The sequence below is a fragment of the Rhipicephalus microplus genome, chromosome 8 (genome assembly GCF_043290135.1).
Source record: "Rhipicephalus microplus isolate Deutch F79 chromosome 8, USDA_Rmic, whole genome shotgun sequence".
NCBI lineage: Eukaryota > Metazoa > Arthropoda > Arachnida > Ixodida > Ixodidae > Rhipicephalus > Rhipicephalus microplus.
This window is the reverse complement of record NC_134707.1, coordinates 130,317,259-130,335,161: the sequence shown is the minus strand read 5'-3', so window position 1 is coordinate 130,335,161 and position 17,903 is coordinate 130,317,259. Positions and strand designations below refer to the sequence as shown.

The 17,903-nt window shown below is 40.7% G+C and overlaps 1 protein-coding gene across 1 annotated transcript in view; it reads right to left on the bottom strand.

Moving 5' to 3' along the window:
- Window positions 1-17,903, bottom strand: part of LOC142768374 (uncharacterized) — a 410,323-nt gene that overhangs the window by 323,788 nt on the left and 68,632 nt on the right. The window contains exon 7 of the mRNA XM_075870345.1: window positions 7,477-7,586. Coding sequence (XP_075726460.1) covers window positions 7,477-7,586 — 110 coding nt within the window. The remainder of the gene's footprint in view (window positions 1-7,476; window positions 7,587-17,903) is intronic.

Genomic DNA, 17,903 nt, shown 5'->3' with positions numbered 1-17,903 from the left:
AGTTCAGCTGGTGCCTCCGGCGCCGATTATCGACGAGCCATGCTTTCGTCACCAACCGGATCTTGAAACCGCCTTCAAGCCCTTTCTTGACAGGCAAGCGTCATCGACATGGTCAACACAACACACCGACTACTGAAAGGACGGGCATCGTACGCCAGCCTTTAGTGGGCACGAGGGAGCGGCAGGCATGTGTTCGTCACTGACCAAGCCGCTGCTTTTTGTTGTGCAGGTTAGTGAAATTCCGTCACTGTACTGTAAACGTTCTAGTAACGTTTGCCTGCTGCTCTTTCCGTGCCGAAGTGTCCTTTGCGAGATGTTTTGTGAATGCGTTCTTGTAACAAAACAGTTGCTGCTTTGCGGCGATGTGGAGACGAATCCGGGGCCTAATTCGGAAGTCCTAGCAGCTATCGCCAATCTTTCCGCCAAAATGGAGTCGCGTCACGCTGATGTTTTGCAGCAATTTGCTGACCTTAAAAAGAATCAAGAAAATTTGACGCGAACGGTCTCCGAGTTAGCAACTAGGATGGACGCTCTTGAGTCAGTTGTCGATACCCTTGACCGCGGACCATGTGCCGCTGACATAACAAACATTGTTTCTGCCACTGTCCAAAGCGAAAATGCGGAATTGAAGTCAAGGATGGACGAGCTTGAAGACCGGTGCAGAAGGGACAACCTTATCTTTTGTGGAATAGCTGACAATGAAACGGAGACATGGGAGCAATCTGTAGCACACGTGTGTAACCTCGCCTCTCAGCTTGAAATGCAAAGTTCTGAACTTTCTGGTAGTATCTCGAGAGCACATAGGTTGGGTGCTTTTTCAGCCACAAAAATGCGACCCATCATGATCAGGTTTTCTTCTTCCAAAGTGAGGGACCGCATCCTTTCACGAAAAGCCAAACTTAAAAGCTCAGGCGGGTCAGTGGGGGAGGACTTTTGCCGAACCACTCGACAGTCGCGCAAGAAGCTAATTGAATTTGGCAATGCAAGCGGTAAGCGTTTTTCACTGCGTAGCAGCAAACTTGTAATGAATAAGAAAAAGTACGTATACTGCGCGGCGACCGATGAGGTTTGGGACGTCACTCCTAACCAAGTGTCGCATGCATCGAGCGGTAGCGCGTCAGTGCATACTCTCCGCGCCAGTCCCCATCCATAGCTATCTTCATCGCAGCCACATGTCGAGCAAGTGTCTGTACTTTTCACAAATACACGGAGCATGATGAACAAGCGGGTGCAGTTATCTTCTACAATTGATTTATGTTCAGCAGATATCATTGTTTGTACAGAGACTTGGCTGTCAGCCAAAATAAAAAACAGTGAAATATTTGAATGCGAAAAATCGTACAACATTTATCGTTACGACCGTGACGTACGTTCTGGGGGAGATGTATTGATTGGTGTCAGCAGTGCTCTGAAATCTTATGTGGTTAATGTATCTTCTGGCCTAGAACTTATCTGTGTACGAATCTATCTGCCGAGCCAAGATTTCATTCTCTGCGCATGTTACCGGTCGCCCACCACCTCGCCATCGTTTTCTGACGAACTACATGATGTTTTAAACAGTGTCGTTATTAGTTACCCGAATTTGCCCTTATTTCTTTTGGGAGACTTCAACCTACCAAACATAAAGTGGCAAAGCGATATTGTAACCCTTACTCAAAATTCGTCTGAGTGTGTTGACTTCATAAACGTACGTTCTGACTTCAATCTAACCCAACTCGTACATAAACCCACACGCACTACAGCTACTTGTTCCAACACCTTAGACTTGATCCTAACAAACAAGCCAGACTTGGTTACTTCCCTTAGTTACCTTCAAAGAATAAGGGATCATTCCATGTTACACTTTAATCTAAAGGCACATTTTTCTTCTAACAAAAGTGTTAAAACCATCCGGGATTACTCTAGAGCAGACATCAGGTCAATTACAGAAGAAATGGAGTGATTCGTCGATGAATTCATGGCGAACTTTGAAGAACGATCAATAAAAGAAAACTGGTCTATTTTTAGAAATAAACTTTTATATTTAGCTGACCGTTACGTTCCACAAAGAAATGTCCGCACTAATCTCCGTTCGCCATGGTTCAATGCTACACTTCGACGCTTACGCAACAAAAAGAAGCGATTGTTTCGCTCTGCCAAGAGAGCAGACAGAGCCAGCCGTTTGTCCGAGTACCAAAACGCTAACGCCGAATACCTCCATGAAGTTGCTAATGCAGAAAATGCTTACTTTGACGTTACTCTTCCCTCTTATCTACAAAACAATCCACGAAAATATTGGTCTCTTGTGAACGGTAAAAAAAACAAGATAGTGTAATTAACACACTGTGGCGAACCTGTTCCAAATAATGAATGTTGCAAGCTTTTAAACGATGCATTTTGTTCACTTTTTCTGCGCAGTTTTTCGTCTTCTGTTCCAACAGCCCCTAGCCATAATTTTTTTCCTATGGACTATATTGTAATAGATTGGGTAGGAGTTAGAAAACTGATCAACAACTTGAATATGTCTTCTTCTGCGGGTCCGGATGCCATAAATTCCAAAATATTGAAATGTACAGAGCTGTACTCATCACTAATACTTTCGAAGATTTTTCATCAGTCTTGGCAGTGTTCATCCCTACCTGGCGACTGGAAAAAGAGCAAGGTGGTTCCGGTTCACAAATCAAGTAACACTAATTCACCGGAGAACTACCGTACCATTTCATTGACAAGAATTCCATGTAAAATGTTAGAGCACATAATATATTCACATTTAGTTAGTTTTCTCGAAGAAAATTCCTTTTTCAACAACTGTCAACACGGCTTCAGGAAGATGGTGTCATGCGACACCCAGCTTTTGTCCTTTACTAACGACCTGTTTGTTAACGCTGATCAAGGTTTCAATACTGACTGCATTTTTCTTGATTTTGCGAAAGCATTTGACACTGTATCTCACGACTTACTAATTCTGAAGCTTACCAAACTCAACATTCACCCTAATGTTCTCTCTTGGATTAATGACTTTCTTTCTAACCGAACCCAGTACGTAACCGCTAATGACTGTTTATCCCCCTTTTGTGCTGTAACGTCTGGCGTACCTCAAGGGTCAGTACTGGGGCCGTTGCTCTTTCTTATTTACATTAACGATCTTCCCGCCTGCATCACTTTTTCAACCATTAAACTCTTTGCTGATGATTGTGTATTGTATCTGAAAATTTCCACCCCAGCTGACACCTTGAAACTTCAAACCGATCTTAACAACCTATCCGAGTGGTGCAATAAACGGCTCATGCGTCTTAACGTGTCCAAATGCAAAAACGCTTACCGCTTGCATTGCCAACAACACTGATAACACTGCTAACACGTGCACGTATAGTCTTCATGCCGCTTCTTTATCACACGTCGATTCATATAAATACTTCGGTCTTCATATCACAAATAATCTGTCTTGGCAGATGCATGTTGACTATGTAACTAACAACTCTAACCGCATGCGCGGATATTTACTTCGCAATTTTTCATCTGCACCTTCATCACTAAAACTAACTCTTTACAAAACGCTAGTACGTCCGAAATTAGAATACGCATGCGCCATCTGGGATCCTTCCAAACATACTCTAATCCTCGCCCTCGAATTTATTCAAAACCGCGCAGCTCGTTTTGTATTTTCTAACTACTCCCGCCATTCTAGCGTAACTGCAATGAAGATGTCCCTAAACTTGCCTGATCTGTCGTTGCGTCGTAAATGTTCTCGGCTTTCACTTTTTCACAAAATATTTCATCACAACCCCATTTTAAAAGAACAGCTTTTCACAAACCCCTCCTACATTTCATCCCGTTTGGATCATGGTTTAAAAGTTGGTGTGCCATCTAGTCGAACTAATCTTTATTATGACTCTTTCATTCCACGAACAAGCAGGGACTGGAACCACCTTCCCGCCGCCATCGCCTCCATCACAGATGTAAATAACTTCAAGGTCATCACCCATCAAGAAGTGCTTTGAATGTATTGTTGCGCGTTTCAGTTGTGAAACCCCATTCCTTTCTGTAATGCCCTCGGGCCCTGAAAGTAAATAAATGAAATGAAATGAAACCCATATCATCGTCATCAGCCTGACCACGTCCACTGCAGGACAAAGGCCTCTCCGATGTTCTGCCAATTAACTCGGTCTTGTGCTTGCTGCTGCCAATTTACGTTCTGCTTCTTAACCCACAAACTTCTAAATCTCATTTGCCCACCTAACCTTTCGTCTCCCCCTAACCCTCTTGCCTTCTCTGGGAATGCAGTTTGTTACCCTCAATGACCAGCGATTATCCCGTCTAGCGCTACGTGCCCAGCTCATGTCCATTTCCTCTCCTTGATTTCGTTTATAATATACCTAAGCTGCGTTTGTTCCCTATTCCACCTTACTCTCTTCTTGTCTTCTATGGTTACACCGACCAGATTTATTTCCATTGCTCGCTGCGTCGTACTTAGTCTAAGCTGAACCCTCTTTTTAAGTTTCCAGGTTTCTGCTCCGTAGCAAAGTACCGTCAAGATACAGTTATTATATAACTTCCTCTTGAGGGATAGTAGCAATCTACTTGTTATAATTTGAGAGTGCTTGCCAAATGTGCTCCACCCCATTCTTATTCTTCTAGTTACTTCCATCTCGTGGTGCGGCTCTGTGATTATTACCTACCCTAAGTAGACATAGTCTTTTGCAACTTCAAGTGGGCTATTACCTATCTCAAAGCGCTGCTCTCATCCGAGGTTATTCTACATTACTTTTGTTTTCTGCAGATTAATTTTAAGACCCACCTTTCAGCTCTCCTTGTCTAACTCCGTAATTATGAGTTGCAATTCGTCCCCTGAGTTACTCAGCAATGCAATGTCATCGGCGAAGCCCAGGTTACTAATGTACTCTCTATTAATGATTTTATCTCTAACTGTTCCTATTCAAGGCCTCTGAAAACCTTCTGTGCGCACGTGGTAAACAGCATTCGGGAGATTGTATATCTCTGCCTTACACCCTTCTTGATTGGTATTCTGTTGCGTTCTTTATGAAGCACTATGGTAGCAATTGATCACCTGCAAGTTTCTTCCAGGATGTTTATACAAGCTTCATCTACGCCCAGATTCCGCAGTGTCTGCATGACTGCTGATATTTCTACTGAATCAAATGCCTTCTTGTAATCTATCAAGGCTATGTATAGTAATTGGTTTTATTCTGAGCATTTCTCTATTACCTGATTGAGAGTAAGAACGTGGTCGATTGTTGAGTAGCCAGTTCGAAATCCTGCTTGCTCCTTTAGCTGGTTGAATTCTATTGTTTTTTTCGCTATGTTAGCAATTAACTTTGCAAATAGCGTGTTTACTACAGAGATCAAGCTGCTCGCCCTGTATTTCTTCCTGTCCTTGTCATCTTCTTTCTTCTGTATTAAGATGATGTTAGCATTCTTCCAAGATTCTTGTACTTTTCCCGTCAGGAGACACCTCGTAAACAGGGTGGCTAGATTTTCTAACACAATCTGTCCCCTATCTTTACGCAGATCTGATGTTACCTGATTCTCACTAGCAGCTTTGCTTTTTTGCATGCTCTCCAAGGCTTGTCTGACTTCTATTATTACTGGTGGGGTGTCATCTGGGTTGCTGCTAGTTCTTAGAGTATTAGGTTGTGGTTGTCCCGGCTACTTTTAAAGATTTTCGTAAAGCTCCTCCGCTATTTTAACAATCCTATTCATATTGGTAGTTATTTTGCCTTCTTTGTCCCTTAGTGCATACATCCCATTTTTACCTATCCCAAGTTTCCTCTTTCTTGCTCTGACGCTTTCTTCATTTTCAGTGCGTGTTTGATTCTCTACATGTTATACCTTCTTACGTCAGATACCTTACGCTTATAATCAACTTCGAAAGCTCTCACAGTTCTATTTTGTCTGTTGTACTCGAGACTTTCATGATTTAACGCTTCTTAATGAGATTCTTTGTTTACTGGGAAAGCTTGCCAGTGTCTTGTCTGACTACCTTGCCTCCAACTTCTACTGCACATTCCTCAATGATACTCGTCAGATTATCATTCATTGTATCTATGCTAAGGTTGGTTTCCTCACTAAGAGCCGGGTACCTGTTCTGAAGCGAGACCCTAAATTCTTGTGCTTTCCCTCTCAGCGCTAGCTCATTGATTGGTTTCTCGAGTATCAGTTTCTGTAGTTCCTTCTCAAGTCGAGGCGAATTTGAGACCGTACCATTTTATGGTCACTGCATAGTACCTTGCCAAACACTTCTGATTGATTGATTTATTGATTGATATGTGGCGTTTGACGTCCCAAAAACACTATGAATATGAGAGACGTCGTAGAGAAGGGTTCCGGAAATTTCGACCACCTGGGGTTCTTTAACGTGCCCCCAAATCTGAGCACACGGGCCTACCACCTCCATTGAAAATGCAGCTGCCGCAGACGGGATTTGAACCCGCGACCTGCGGGTCAGCAGCCGAGTACATTAGCCACTAGACCACCACGGCGGGGTGCCAACCACTTTTACATCCGGCATTATGCCTGAGTGTGTCCTCATAACAAAGTCTATTTCGTTCTTATTTTTGCCATTAGGGCTCCGCATGTCCACTTACACTTTTCTCGTTTTTTGTAGAAGGTAATCAAAATCAGCAAATTATTGCGTTCTGCAAATTCCACTAGTAGCTCTCTTCTGGCATTTCTAGTACTAATGCCATAATCTTCTACTGCCTGGTCTACAGCCTGCTTTTCCCCTACCCTTGCATTAAAGTCTCCCATCCGTACAACATGACGCGTTTTACCTTACTCATTGCTGATTCTACGTCTTTATAGAAGCTTTCAACTGAAGCGTCATAATGGCTGGATGTGGGCGCGTATACCTGTACCACCTTCATCTTGTATCTCCTATTGAGTCCTTTCAATACCACTATACTATTTCTTTGTGTTGCCAGCTATCTTTCTGTGAATTAGGAATCCCACTTCCAGTTCTCTTCTTTCAAATAAGCCCTGATAGCAAAAAACGTACCCATTCTGTAGCATTGTATTGGCCTCATCGGTCCTCCTAACCTCGTTTAGCCCTATTATATCCCATTTACCACCCTCTAGCCCCTCGAATAGTACAGCTAGACTTGCCTCACTATATAAGGTTTGGCGTTAAACGTTCCCAAAGTCAAGTTTCAGTGACGGCCTGTCCGGAAACAGATTCTTAGCACCCTCTGCTGCGTTGCAGACCTGACCACCGCCATGGTCTGTTGCTTCGCAGCCACTCAGGATTGAGGACCGTGAGTTAATTAACATATGTATGTGGGAGGTAGTGGCCAGATACTGCACCAGGGTGGCCAATCCATCTCTGGTGAGAACCCGCCCCCCGTTAGCTCGGGTCCATGGTGTCGCTACACACCAAACGCCTGCTTACTCAGACGCCCCTGTATAAGCAACTTATGACAAATATACCCTAACTTAGCTTGTGTATACCACCGGATTGTGCAATTCATACCTAGTACTCACTTCATCAATTCCAAAGTGTGGCTTCTGTCTGGGTTTTCCATATTCATGCCAATTACAAAGTAGGAATTCTTGTTTTTTGTGAGTTTTGGCTTCAGGTAGAGGAACACTTTCTGGAAACAAGAAATGCAGAGAGAAATATTCATTTGATTGAATTAAATGGCCTGGCTTGCAGTCACTCTTGCACGAGCGCTTCACATCACTTAAAATTTGTAAATATTACAAGGAAGTGCGTGGACGCGGCTTGCACTGAACTCGTTTGGAACGGCCAGCAATGGACTTGGTGCAGCTGTGCACCGAGAAATAAGGTCATCTTTTTGCGACCTTTTCTACGAGGGGGCGTTTTTTTTTCTTCTACAAATATATTGCAAAGCTTACCAGGAGCATTTTGTGGAGACGTAAGTCGTCAGAAGACAACAAGGTTGGGAAGTTATTGTTGCGAAAGAATGACGACATTTCTGAAGCAAACAAATTGTGAGGCAGGCTAACAACACTTGGTTGAGATAAATATGAGATAGGTTAAAGGACTGTTTTCTGGCTTTTACTTTGCTTGTGGCTGCAGCCAATGTTTTGAATAGTTGTCTTCTAGGCGGCATAGGCTGCCCAAAAATACAAGACATGCCATCTTGTCTTTAAAAGCGGTGGGGCCATTTTGTTTTTAAAAGCAAATGCGGTGATTTTTTGAGAACAGTAAATCTAAATATATTCACTCAGTACGTTCTTTGCAAAGTTTGCGCCATTTGTGCCAATTTACAGGCTTGAAAGTTTTGTAGATTGTTTTAGAAATAATTTTTATTTCCTACATTCAAACACCCCTACCGAAACGTTCCGTATGTGCTACTCCGAACATACGCCAGTACTGGGCTACGGAAAGCCGTATGATACGGGAACTTCCGCAGACAAGGAGAGCCCACGATGCGGAAAGGTCCGAACATAAGGAAAGCCGCATGCTGCGAAAAGCTCCGCAGATAAGGAAAGCTGTATTAATTATACGGAAACGAAATGACCATCCAAATCTATTGCAAAGCAATATAATGTGTGTATTGAATAGACGTCCCCATCTTGAGTACATGCAATACTGTGTACAAATCACATTATTTCTTAAAGATGCATGATGAGGGATTGAATCATCGGCATCTTTGCAATTGTGATGTGGAAGCAAAATTAGCTTTTGAATAAAATACGTTACAAAGCTACTAAATTAACATGCTAGCGATCATAAATGGTGGTTACATTGCAACACATTATTGCAGTGTTCAATGCAAGACTTAAAGAAGTTAAAACGTTATTATTTGCAATTGAGAAGCATTAATATACACATCAGCCCTGCTACAATCAATAAATTGTTTATTTGTCTGTATGCTGCAGCTATGAATAGCGACATTGCCGTGTTGATGGTGCGCAAATGAGGTGCCTGCACCGTAATTTCAGGGACTCCACCTAAGCCACAGGATGGTGGCACAAAACACAATGTAACAGCAATTTTGGAACAAAATCTTTAAACATAAATAATAATTATAGCACTGTGAAAGCGTGGCGCTGTGTTCATCTCATGAACGCCTTGTGGAGTTCGGCAAAATGCTGCTTGAGGCTCCGGCACCTGCGTAGATTTGGGAAGTCACTGCCATAGAAGTTTTGTGTCGTTCATAGGCACCTGAAAATGTCAATAATTAGCACAAATAGTGTCAGAGACACATGTTAGCACCTTAGTTCACATACACAAATCTATAACACACAGAATGAAACTGAAAATGTAAGGCACAAAATCCTTCATGTTATGCATATATGAATAGCAGAAGAAAGAAGTGTATAAATTAGTGCTGCCACATGAAAGAAAATGACATGCTTATCACGGGGAAAATAACTAGGTTGTTGTCACGATTTTCAATGGTAGAGATAATTGATTATTATGTCGTTATGAAATTATGATTTAAAGGCTTCCTGCACAGTAAAATTTTAGGAACTGCCAGTGAAAGCTCTCAATGTACATTTAATAGTGCGTACATGTAGATTTGCTTCCTTTGAACTATACAGTTTGTGCACAAAATTGGCATCATGAACACCTTTTAGATGTAAAACTATGCAAATTATGAAGGTTAAAATCACCATGAAAGCAAGCAAGATTAGGCAGGTGCCATTAAAAATTTGTGCAAGCCAGACAACTAAACCGAACTGCACAAGAATAGGGGAGCAAGAGTAACAGAAATTTGGCTGCTGACCCGCAGGTCGCGGTAATAAATCCCGGCTCCAGCGGCAGCAATTCCGATGGAGGCAGAAAGGCTGTAGGCACGTGTGCTCAGATTTGGGTGCACGTTAGAAACCCCAAGTGGTCAAAATTTTCAGAGCCCTTCCCTACGGCGTCTCTCATAACCATATAGGGGTTTTGGGACGTGAAACCCCACATATGATTCAAGAATAACAGAAATAAACTGCCAACAGAAAAGTTGGGTACATGTGCTATCTGTAAGTGCTTACACCTTACTACAACACCATGCTTATTCAATTTTAAATACCGATATTGAAAATAACTGCTCTATTAGGAATGTAAAAAATGAGGTAGAACTGAACGACTCTATAAAAGGTGACCCTATTATGACATCATGTTTTCTTATAACAAAATTGTCTAAGACTCTGAGATGTCATCATTGAAAAAAAATCTTCAATAGAACAATCAAGTTTGAAGTCATAATTTTGAATATGGCTACTATGACTATGACCAAGAAATTGAGCTCGACATGGCTAATGTTAGTTTTTAAGGCCTATGTTCACTAGACAGTGAACTATATCACATAAAGCACTGCGTTCAGGCAAAGCACCACACAAAAAAAGGAGACCTTTTTTTTATTACCTAAATTGCCTTTAAAATGGTATTTTTACCTCTACGTTCCACTTTTTGTCTATGTAACTGGTATGAAACAATTTAGCTGAAAATGCACTGTGCCTCCAAAACTTATTGGTTTAATCTGAATTTTTAAAAAAATGGTGAAGCTTGCACTAAATTAGGCTCCACAAGCTTTGGAACAGCGAGACTGCATGACTCTTAAGACTACTTTGGTTACATTTGTTTTGTTTCAGTCCTAAGTATGAAGACAAGGGCTTCATTTAATTGCTGCTTACAAATAATGCTTTCGAAATTGCCCCAGCGTCGAAGGATGCTCAGACATTTGTTGTTTTTCCCACTGGGCCATTCTACACCAAACATTCAAACCATACTGCCTGGCGACCAACACAGATATATAGTTTGAAAAATGGTGGTAATTTACTCTTTGGAAAACAGTTATTGGCTGAAATATTTGAAGAGAAAAAAGTAGTGGTCACGTGGGTACCTTTAGAATTTCGCAGAATGTTATGCAGGTGTTGTTTGCGAGAAACATTTGAAAGAACTTGTTTTTTTTGCCATATCAAATTTGATCTGCATAATATTTAAATGTGCTTTTTTAAAGTACTTCAAGCCGAGTAACACTAGTGCAATTTTTCCGCTACATAGGCTTTGAAGAATTCAGCCAAACTGTTTATGATTTGCATTTCTTGTATGGCAATACTGCACTTTGTATGAATATTTGAGCCATAAATATTCACTTCACAGAAGGTGTAATTCACCAAAAAAGAATATTGTCAGGCGCAGACTATAAATATCACAATATAATTGTTTTTGTCCACAATGAGATGCAATTTGCTCTATGTGTTTGTTTAATTGAAAATTACTTTTATGTTCAGGTTGAAAGCAAATAAACAGTTCTTGTTATATGGCAAGTGTTATCATTACAATTTTTGTTTCAATGAGGAAAATGATTTTTGAAGTCTCCTATTGAGGGCCATGGGGAACTTCGGAACAGAAGCTGTCGTATATCAAATGCAAAAACAGCTATCTTTAGGAAACATCAAAAATTATTTTCTTCTTTAAAACAAAAAGTGTAATCACATAACTTGCCATATAAAGAGAACTGCTTTTTTGCTTTCGATGGGGCAAAAAAATGGCACTAATAGTACTGAGCTTCATGAGCTACACACAATCACCTTTAATTATTACCTAGATCAAATTCGGTGTAAAAGAGGCAGTATTTTGGGAATACTTTTTTTACAAACAACACCCAGACGACATCCTGGGAAGTCCAGAAGGCACCAAGGTGGCCTATTATTTTGTTCTCTGCGATATATTTTGGCATTTTGCTGTTTTCAATACAGTAAACGAGCACAATATATTTTTTTCAAAACATATTTAGAATGATTCGCAAAATGGCTGGGATGTTTGATGTGGAATTGCCTCACTGCCAGTATTTATTCTTCTGAAGCTCAAGCTGTCACCTCTTTCTTACTGCCAACCTTACGCACAATGCCTGCAGAGAAAAGAAAAAGGCAGGTCTGGCAAAGTTCACAAGGCAAGATATCTTCATGTTGGATAAATTCATTACACTAAACAGCAGCAAAATAACATTCATTTTGAGTAGTCCAAGACACAAGCTATATACCAGTATACTAATAGCCAAGCGCAAACTTTTCATTTGATCATGTGTGGTGATAGACAGGAAGAACTTATTGCAAGACTGATCAGACTGTAATTAAACTGAATAAAGTACAATGCGCTGTTCAATCCAACACCACATAGGCATCTTTGCTATAGCAAAGCCATGTGTCATTGATTCATGCACTGGATGGGACAATGCAAATGTAAAAGAAAGGTAGAAAAAGAAAAGAAGAGAAAAAAGAAGAAAAGGGGGGATGCAAAGTAGGAGCAGTGTAGCACACTACTTTTACTTTGCATCCCCCTTTTCTTTTTTTTTCTTCCTTCTTTCTTGTTTCTTTTTTTTTGCTTTCCTTACTCCCCAAACTCCGGCAGGAGAACACTTTGTATCATCGCAACCTGACTTGAAAGGAAGCGAGGGCTGCGCTCTTCTGTGTTATAGGTTTTTTTTTCAGACAAACATTTCCAACAGGCACACACGGCTACACCAAAAGACGATGTCAATATTAACCCCATTTAAACTAACACGCCAAGGATGACAAGGTGACTTCTAAAAAATAATTCCTCCTATCGCAACATCGGCCAGCCTGTCTGAGGCACTTCCACTGTTCACCCTGATTACCCCACTAGATGCTTCCATCTGTCGAGTCGCATCTTCAGTTTGGATAACACTAAGACAAACTTACATTGATGAATATGCAGGAAATTTTAGTGATGTAACATGCATAAGATTAAGCAACTGTGTTAAAAAATTATTAATAGGTTGCTTCCAGGCTTTTTATACTACAATACCGTGCTTAAAGTAGCCTGAAACTACGTGATGTCTTCTGTGCACATGAATCAGATTGACAACGTAATGAAGAGCATGGTTAAGAATATTGCGAGAAACATGGTAACGACAAAACGACCAGCCATCCAAATTTTTTGCTGTACATATTTAAAATGTTCATGTTCAACCAAACGAGGTGCTCATGATTACAAGCCGAAAAAACGGACAAGTGGGGCCTTGGGGCCTTCTGTAAGTAGACGTGTAGTATTTTTTCCGTGAAGGGCTTTACACCCATAATTGAGGAACAAAACTAATGTACAATGAAGAATGTTGACAGCTATCAGTTATAGAAAAAACTAATGCAGCTAATCTTCCCCGACAAATCTGTATATTTACAGAGGTGACGAAGCTTCTGTAATTTGTGGCAGTAACTCCAACAGGACCAGTGCGAAAATTGGCACTACTTGGCTAGACAAATGTCTAAACATGCCTGCCCAACTCCCTCTAGCCATCCCGGCTGAATCTTACACATTATTTCTTGACTGCTGGCTGGACAAAAACAAAACTAACGAAGCACTCACAATACGCAGCGTGAAGTTCCTCTGGAGTGGTCAACTTCGTCTTCTGCAATGAAAGAGCAGCACAATGTACTGATAAGGCACTCCTTGCAATAGTTTTCAATGCCACACAGTACTTTGCTGTTCCTGTCGAAGAGAGCTTAGGGAGCTTGGAGGGTGCTTGCTCTTTTCTGGGGGCTGCTGCCGCTCCTCGTTTTCTGCTCAAGGTCAACCTACAGAAAGTTGTAGGCGAGGCTTTAAGAGTTGTATATAATGACATACAAATTTTTGCAGAACACACATTTCATCGTAGCACTACGACGAATTTCTTATAAGGCTTAAGGCCTCGCATGTGCAAACATTTACAATCGATCCGAAGATGCACTTGATTCTAAAGGAGCAAGTTTGTTATGTAGTGTATATAAAGAAAGGTCATTCAGCACAACCACAACTACAGATGCACACGGAAACAACATTAGCTGGACGCCGTGGGCCATTTCATGGCATAGCTTAAGCTGATACTGATCGTGCAACGACACTACAAATATGCAAAGATTGCCTGATCGATTTCAGGCCGTAGTTAATGGTAGAGCACAAATCTATCGTTCTACTCATGAACAATGCACAAAATTCAACATCAGTAGCGACCTATTCAGCTACAATTTTGATTATAATTTCTTCATTAAGGTGACTGACAAGTCGCCAGAATATGTGTTTGGAGGTGGAAATCAAAATCTGTGAATTGAACTGCATTCTTTTTCCAACTGGAGAGGCATTTTCTTTTAAAATTGCACTTAAAAAGCCTAAAAATCAGTTTGTCATGCGGCCTGTATGTTTACTGCAAATAGTTTGATGCTTTAACATGTAAAATGATTAGTGATCAAAGTTACAGCATATATCCATATTACCTGTGCCAACATTATTCTGTGCTGCCTACGCAGAGGAGTCAACCCTCAAAAAGCAGCACTGCCATTGTGGCAAACAGTGCGAAATTTGTGCATTTCACACGTACGTGTAATGCATGCTTTCGAAGCAAACTGCAATGCACAATCTTATAAAGCTCTTATGCTGACCTCCCACTGTTTGCAGCCTGTGTTATGTGACACTTCATAGCAGTCAGAGACCCAAAAATTCTTAAAATGCTTTCAGCACCATTAAATGTACTCATGAAAGCTATGTCAAACAAACAGAAACAAGCCCCAAAAATTCTCTTTTTTCACTGCTTGATTATACGCTCAGACCACTAAGCTTTCTATTGCAGAAAAAAACAGCTACTTTAAAAATTGATACTTGCTCCTATTAACTGCCTAATGCTTTAAGCCATGTTATTATGTTAAACGGGTGTCCTGTTTTACACAATCTGGTCTGCATGAACTCTTGAACCGGGCACCGTATAGGTTGAAACACACACACAGAGTTTTAGACAAACCTAGTTTCCCGTGGAGCATCCTTATGCACTTCAGCAACACATCTAGTTAGTTGATCAGAACGAGGTGAAAACAGCTCGCACTTGAAAAGGACGAGCAGAAGAAATGACGCCTGCACCCTGTGCTCCCTGTACATTCTCGTTGAGGGTGCAGTTTTCACAATATACTTATGCAATTTCACATTTATAACATTGCTCGCTGCATATTCTTGTTGCCATTAAGTGTGTGATACCGTCATGTGTAGCCCATTTATTTATAAAAATAGAATTCAGGATAGCGCCATTCAAAAATACCAAAGTGCATCCAGCACCATGTCCTGAAGCTATTTTCAAAGCAAGTAGCAGAATGGTTTATTCTTCAAAACATATCTTACTTGTAAGCACTACAAGAGCTAACTCGTACACTGGCACATTCTGTTTGCCTAATCAGACTATAAGGTACCTTTTTTAGCAAACACCAGAAAATCTGCAAGAAGACCAGAAGTGTAATTGTGAAGAATAAAAAGTAGAAGGAAAAAAGATAACCTGCCCTGGACAGGGACCAAGCCTGCGACCTTCGAATAACGTGTGCGATGCTCTATCAACTGGCCTACCATGGCGGCTACCCCCCTTCTACTTTGTACGGCATATATGTGCATTAAATTATAGAAGAGTCAGTCAGCGTTGCCCGCTACCATTATGGTGAGTGTTGGACACCTTGTTTTTTGCCTACTGGTGGCACGCAGCACGCGCTATTATTACACAAGCTAACAGCTGACCAAGTATCTCTCATATACAACCTCATGGAACCAAGCCTACCATAACAAGTTCCTCACTACGAATGAAGGAAAGAAGGGTTCACTTTTCATTTCTAGAGGCGATATTATTGAGAACTGACAATGATGTCAGGAAAAGTACTAGGGATAATAATGCAAGTATTTTTAATGTAATTGAGAAGAAAGTAACGTGGAAGAAAAGGTAACTTGTCGTGCACAATAACCAAATCTTGAAACCTTTGAATTATGCATCTGATGCCCTACTAACTGCGCTACTATGACAGTTATCTACCTGTCCACTTATGGGGTATATATGTGCATTAAGTACAGGAGCGTTAGTCGGGCTCCCAGCTTCTAATAACATCACATGCTACGTGATGCCAATAGAAAAGAAAAAGTGTCCCAAACTAGCCATGATGGCAACAAGCGGGCTGACTGTCTCTCCAAGGAATAGGTACACATATATACCTTGCCAAGCGGAAGAGGCAATAGCTGTTGTGGGACGTAGCACAGTTGGTAGAGCACCGCACGCTTTATTCGTAGGTGGCAGGTTCAGTCCCTCGCCATGGCAAGTTATCTTTCCTACCACTCTTCTTTCTTGACAATTACATTACGATTACTTCCAATATCCCTATACTTCTTTGGCAGCATTAGGCATCTGTTAGTTCTGAGAAAATTTGCTAGTCACAGGAGGTGCCAATGGTTCGCCCTCCCACCTGAATTCACGTACTTTACTACACGCACAACTCATCAAAAAAAAAAAGTCACACACCGCTAAGATTTCTGAGATTCACTGTTTTAGATTCATTAGTAAAAAAAAAGAACTATATATTTAAGGGTTCGTTGTCTTTGCTGAACACATTATAATGAGGACTAACAGACACTGATTACAACAAACTATAGCGGATGTTATCAAAAATAATTTTAACAAAATTGTGAAAAGAAAAGTGAACAAAAACGTAACTTGGCGACAAGTTACTAATGGGTTCACGTTTATACAATTGAATTGACATTACTTTATATAACATCCCTATATTTTCCTAGGTAATGTTGTCGGGTAATTCTCATTATTAGAGTGGTGAGGAGGCCGACAAAGGAAGGATATGGCATTGATACTTCTTTTGAACACCTAATAGTTTTAGGACCTTAAAAAAGCGAAAGCTGCTTTAAGTAGACCAGAATATTATTTGGAGCGAAAAAAATACACTCATTTTACTAGGATTTCTAACACATTTTGAGACATAAGAGTGTATGCTGCCAGTAATGTTAAGTACCATTTTTTGTCACACTATGCACTGTAGCAGGCGTAGTTAGAGTGGTCATAGTGAAGCATTAATCAAGCACGCCACCAACTGCGTTCACATCTATGGTCACGTATTTTAAAAATAAACCTGCTGTATAGTAAAAAAAAATTAGGACATTTATGATTTTATCAGAATCAAGAGACACCGACTGGGTAACCAAATTATTTGCAGAAAATCAAAAGGCATAAAGTGACTCGTGTATTATAACTATGTGAACAATTTCAGCAACACAGGGCAAAGTGAAAACACTTCCATTAAAAACCTCTCTCATTATAACATGCACGAAAAGCACCAAACCAGAATATTTTATAGAACATGTAATATCAAGAATACTACACCGTCTGTTGACCTTTTAGAAGAAGGGTATCTCCTTCACGTTAAAGGGGCAGTCACTAAGCCTTTTCCTGAGCTTTTCTGTGAATAGTTCCTGAATTTCAGCTATCATTAGATTGAGTTATAGTCAAAATATTTTGCTTACACATTGAAACCTAGTTCTGTATGTAACTGCAACAAAGGGTGCCAAACCACCTCCAAATATTTTTTTAAATTCAAGCAAATGTGTGCATCGACTTTAGAATAGTGTCCTGATCAACAATGACAACTGCAGAAGCACAACTAGCTATGGGTGCCAAAAAAGTAGCTAAAAACAATTGCTTTTCCTCTTTGAGCCTTTTGGAAGTGTTCAGCTCCTCAGTGCTCACCTTACGACATTTTTTTAAATATGTGTTTGCGTGCCCACTGTTCTTGCTCCTGGCATCGTGAGGAGGAGCACATGGCAAGAAGAGACAAGAAAGAAGCATAGCGAAAAAAAAGCGAAATAAGCGAGGACCTCTTTTGTATCATCCAATGTATGTAAAATTACTATTGCGACAACACATAGAAAAATTATCACGGCTATGCATCTACTGTAGAGTCATACACAGCTGCAACACCACGACTAAATTACAATCTTGTCTTGGTTTAGGATCCCTTTATAGTGGCAAGCTAAATATATCTCCATTTGTTCGACACTTCTTAAGATGCAGTGAAATGTGATATGGTAATTTCATTTAGAATGCACGTCATAAGGCTTTGTTGTATATGTGGCCACAACTAACTCTGGTTGCAAAGCAATATGGCACAGCCTAAACAGACGTCACCGACCACTCCGATCTGAA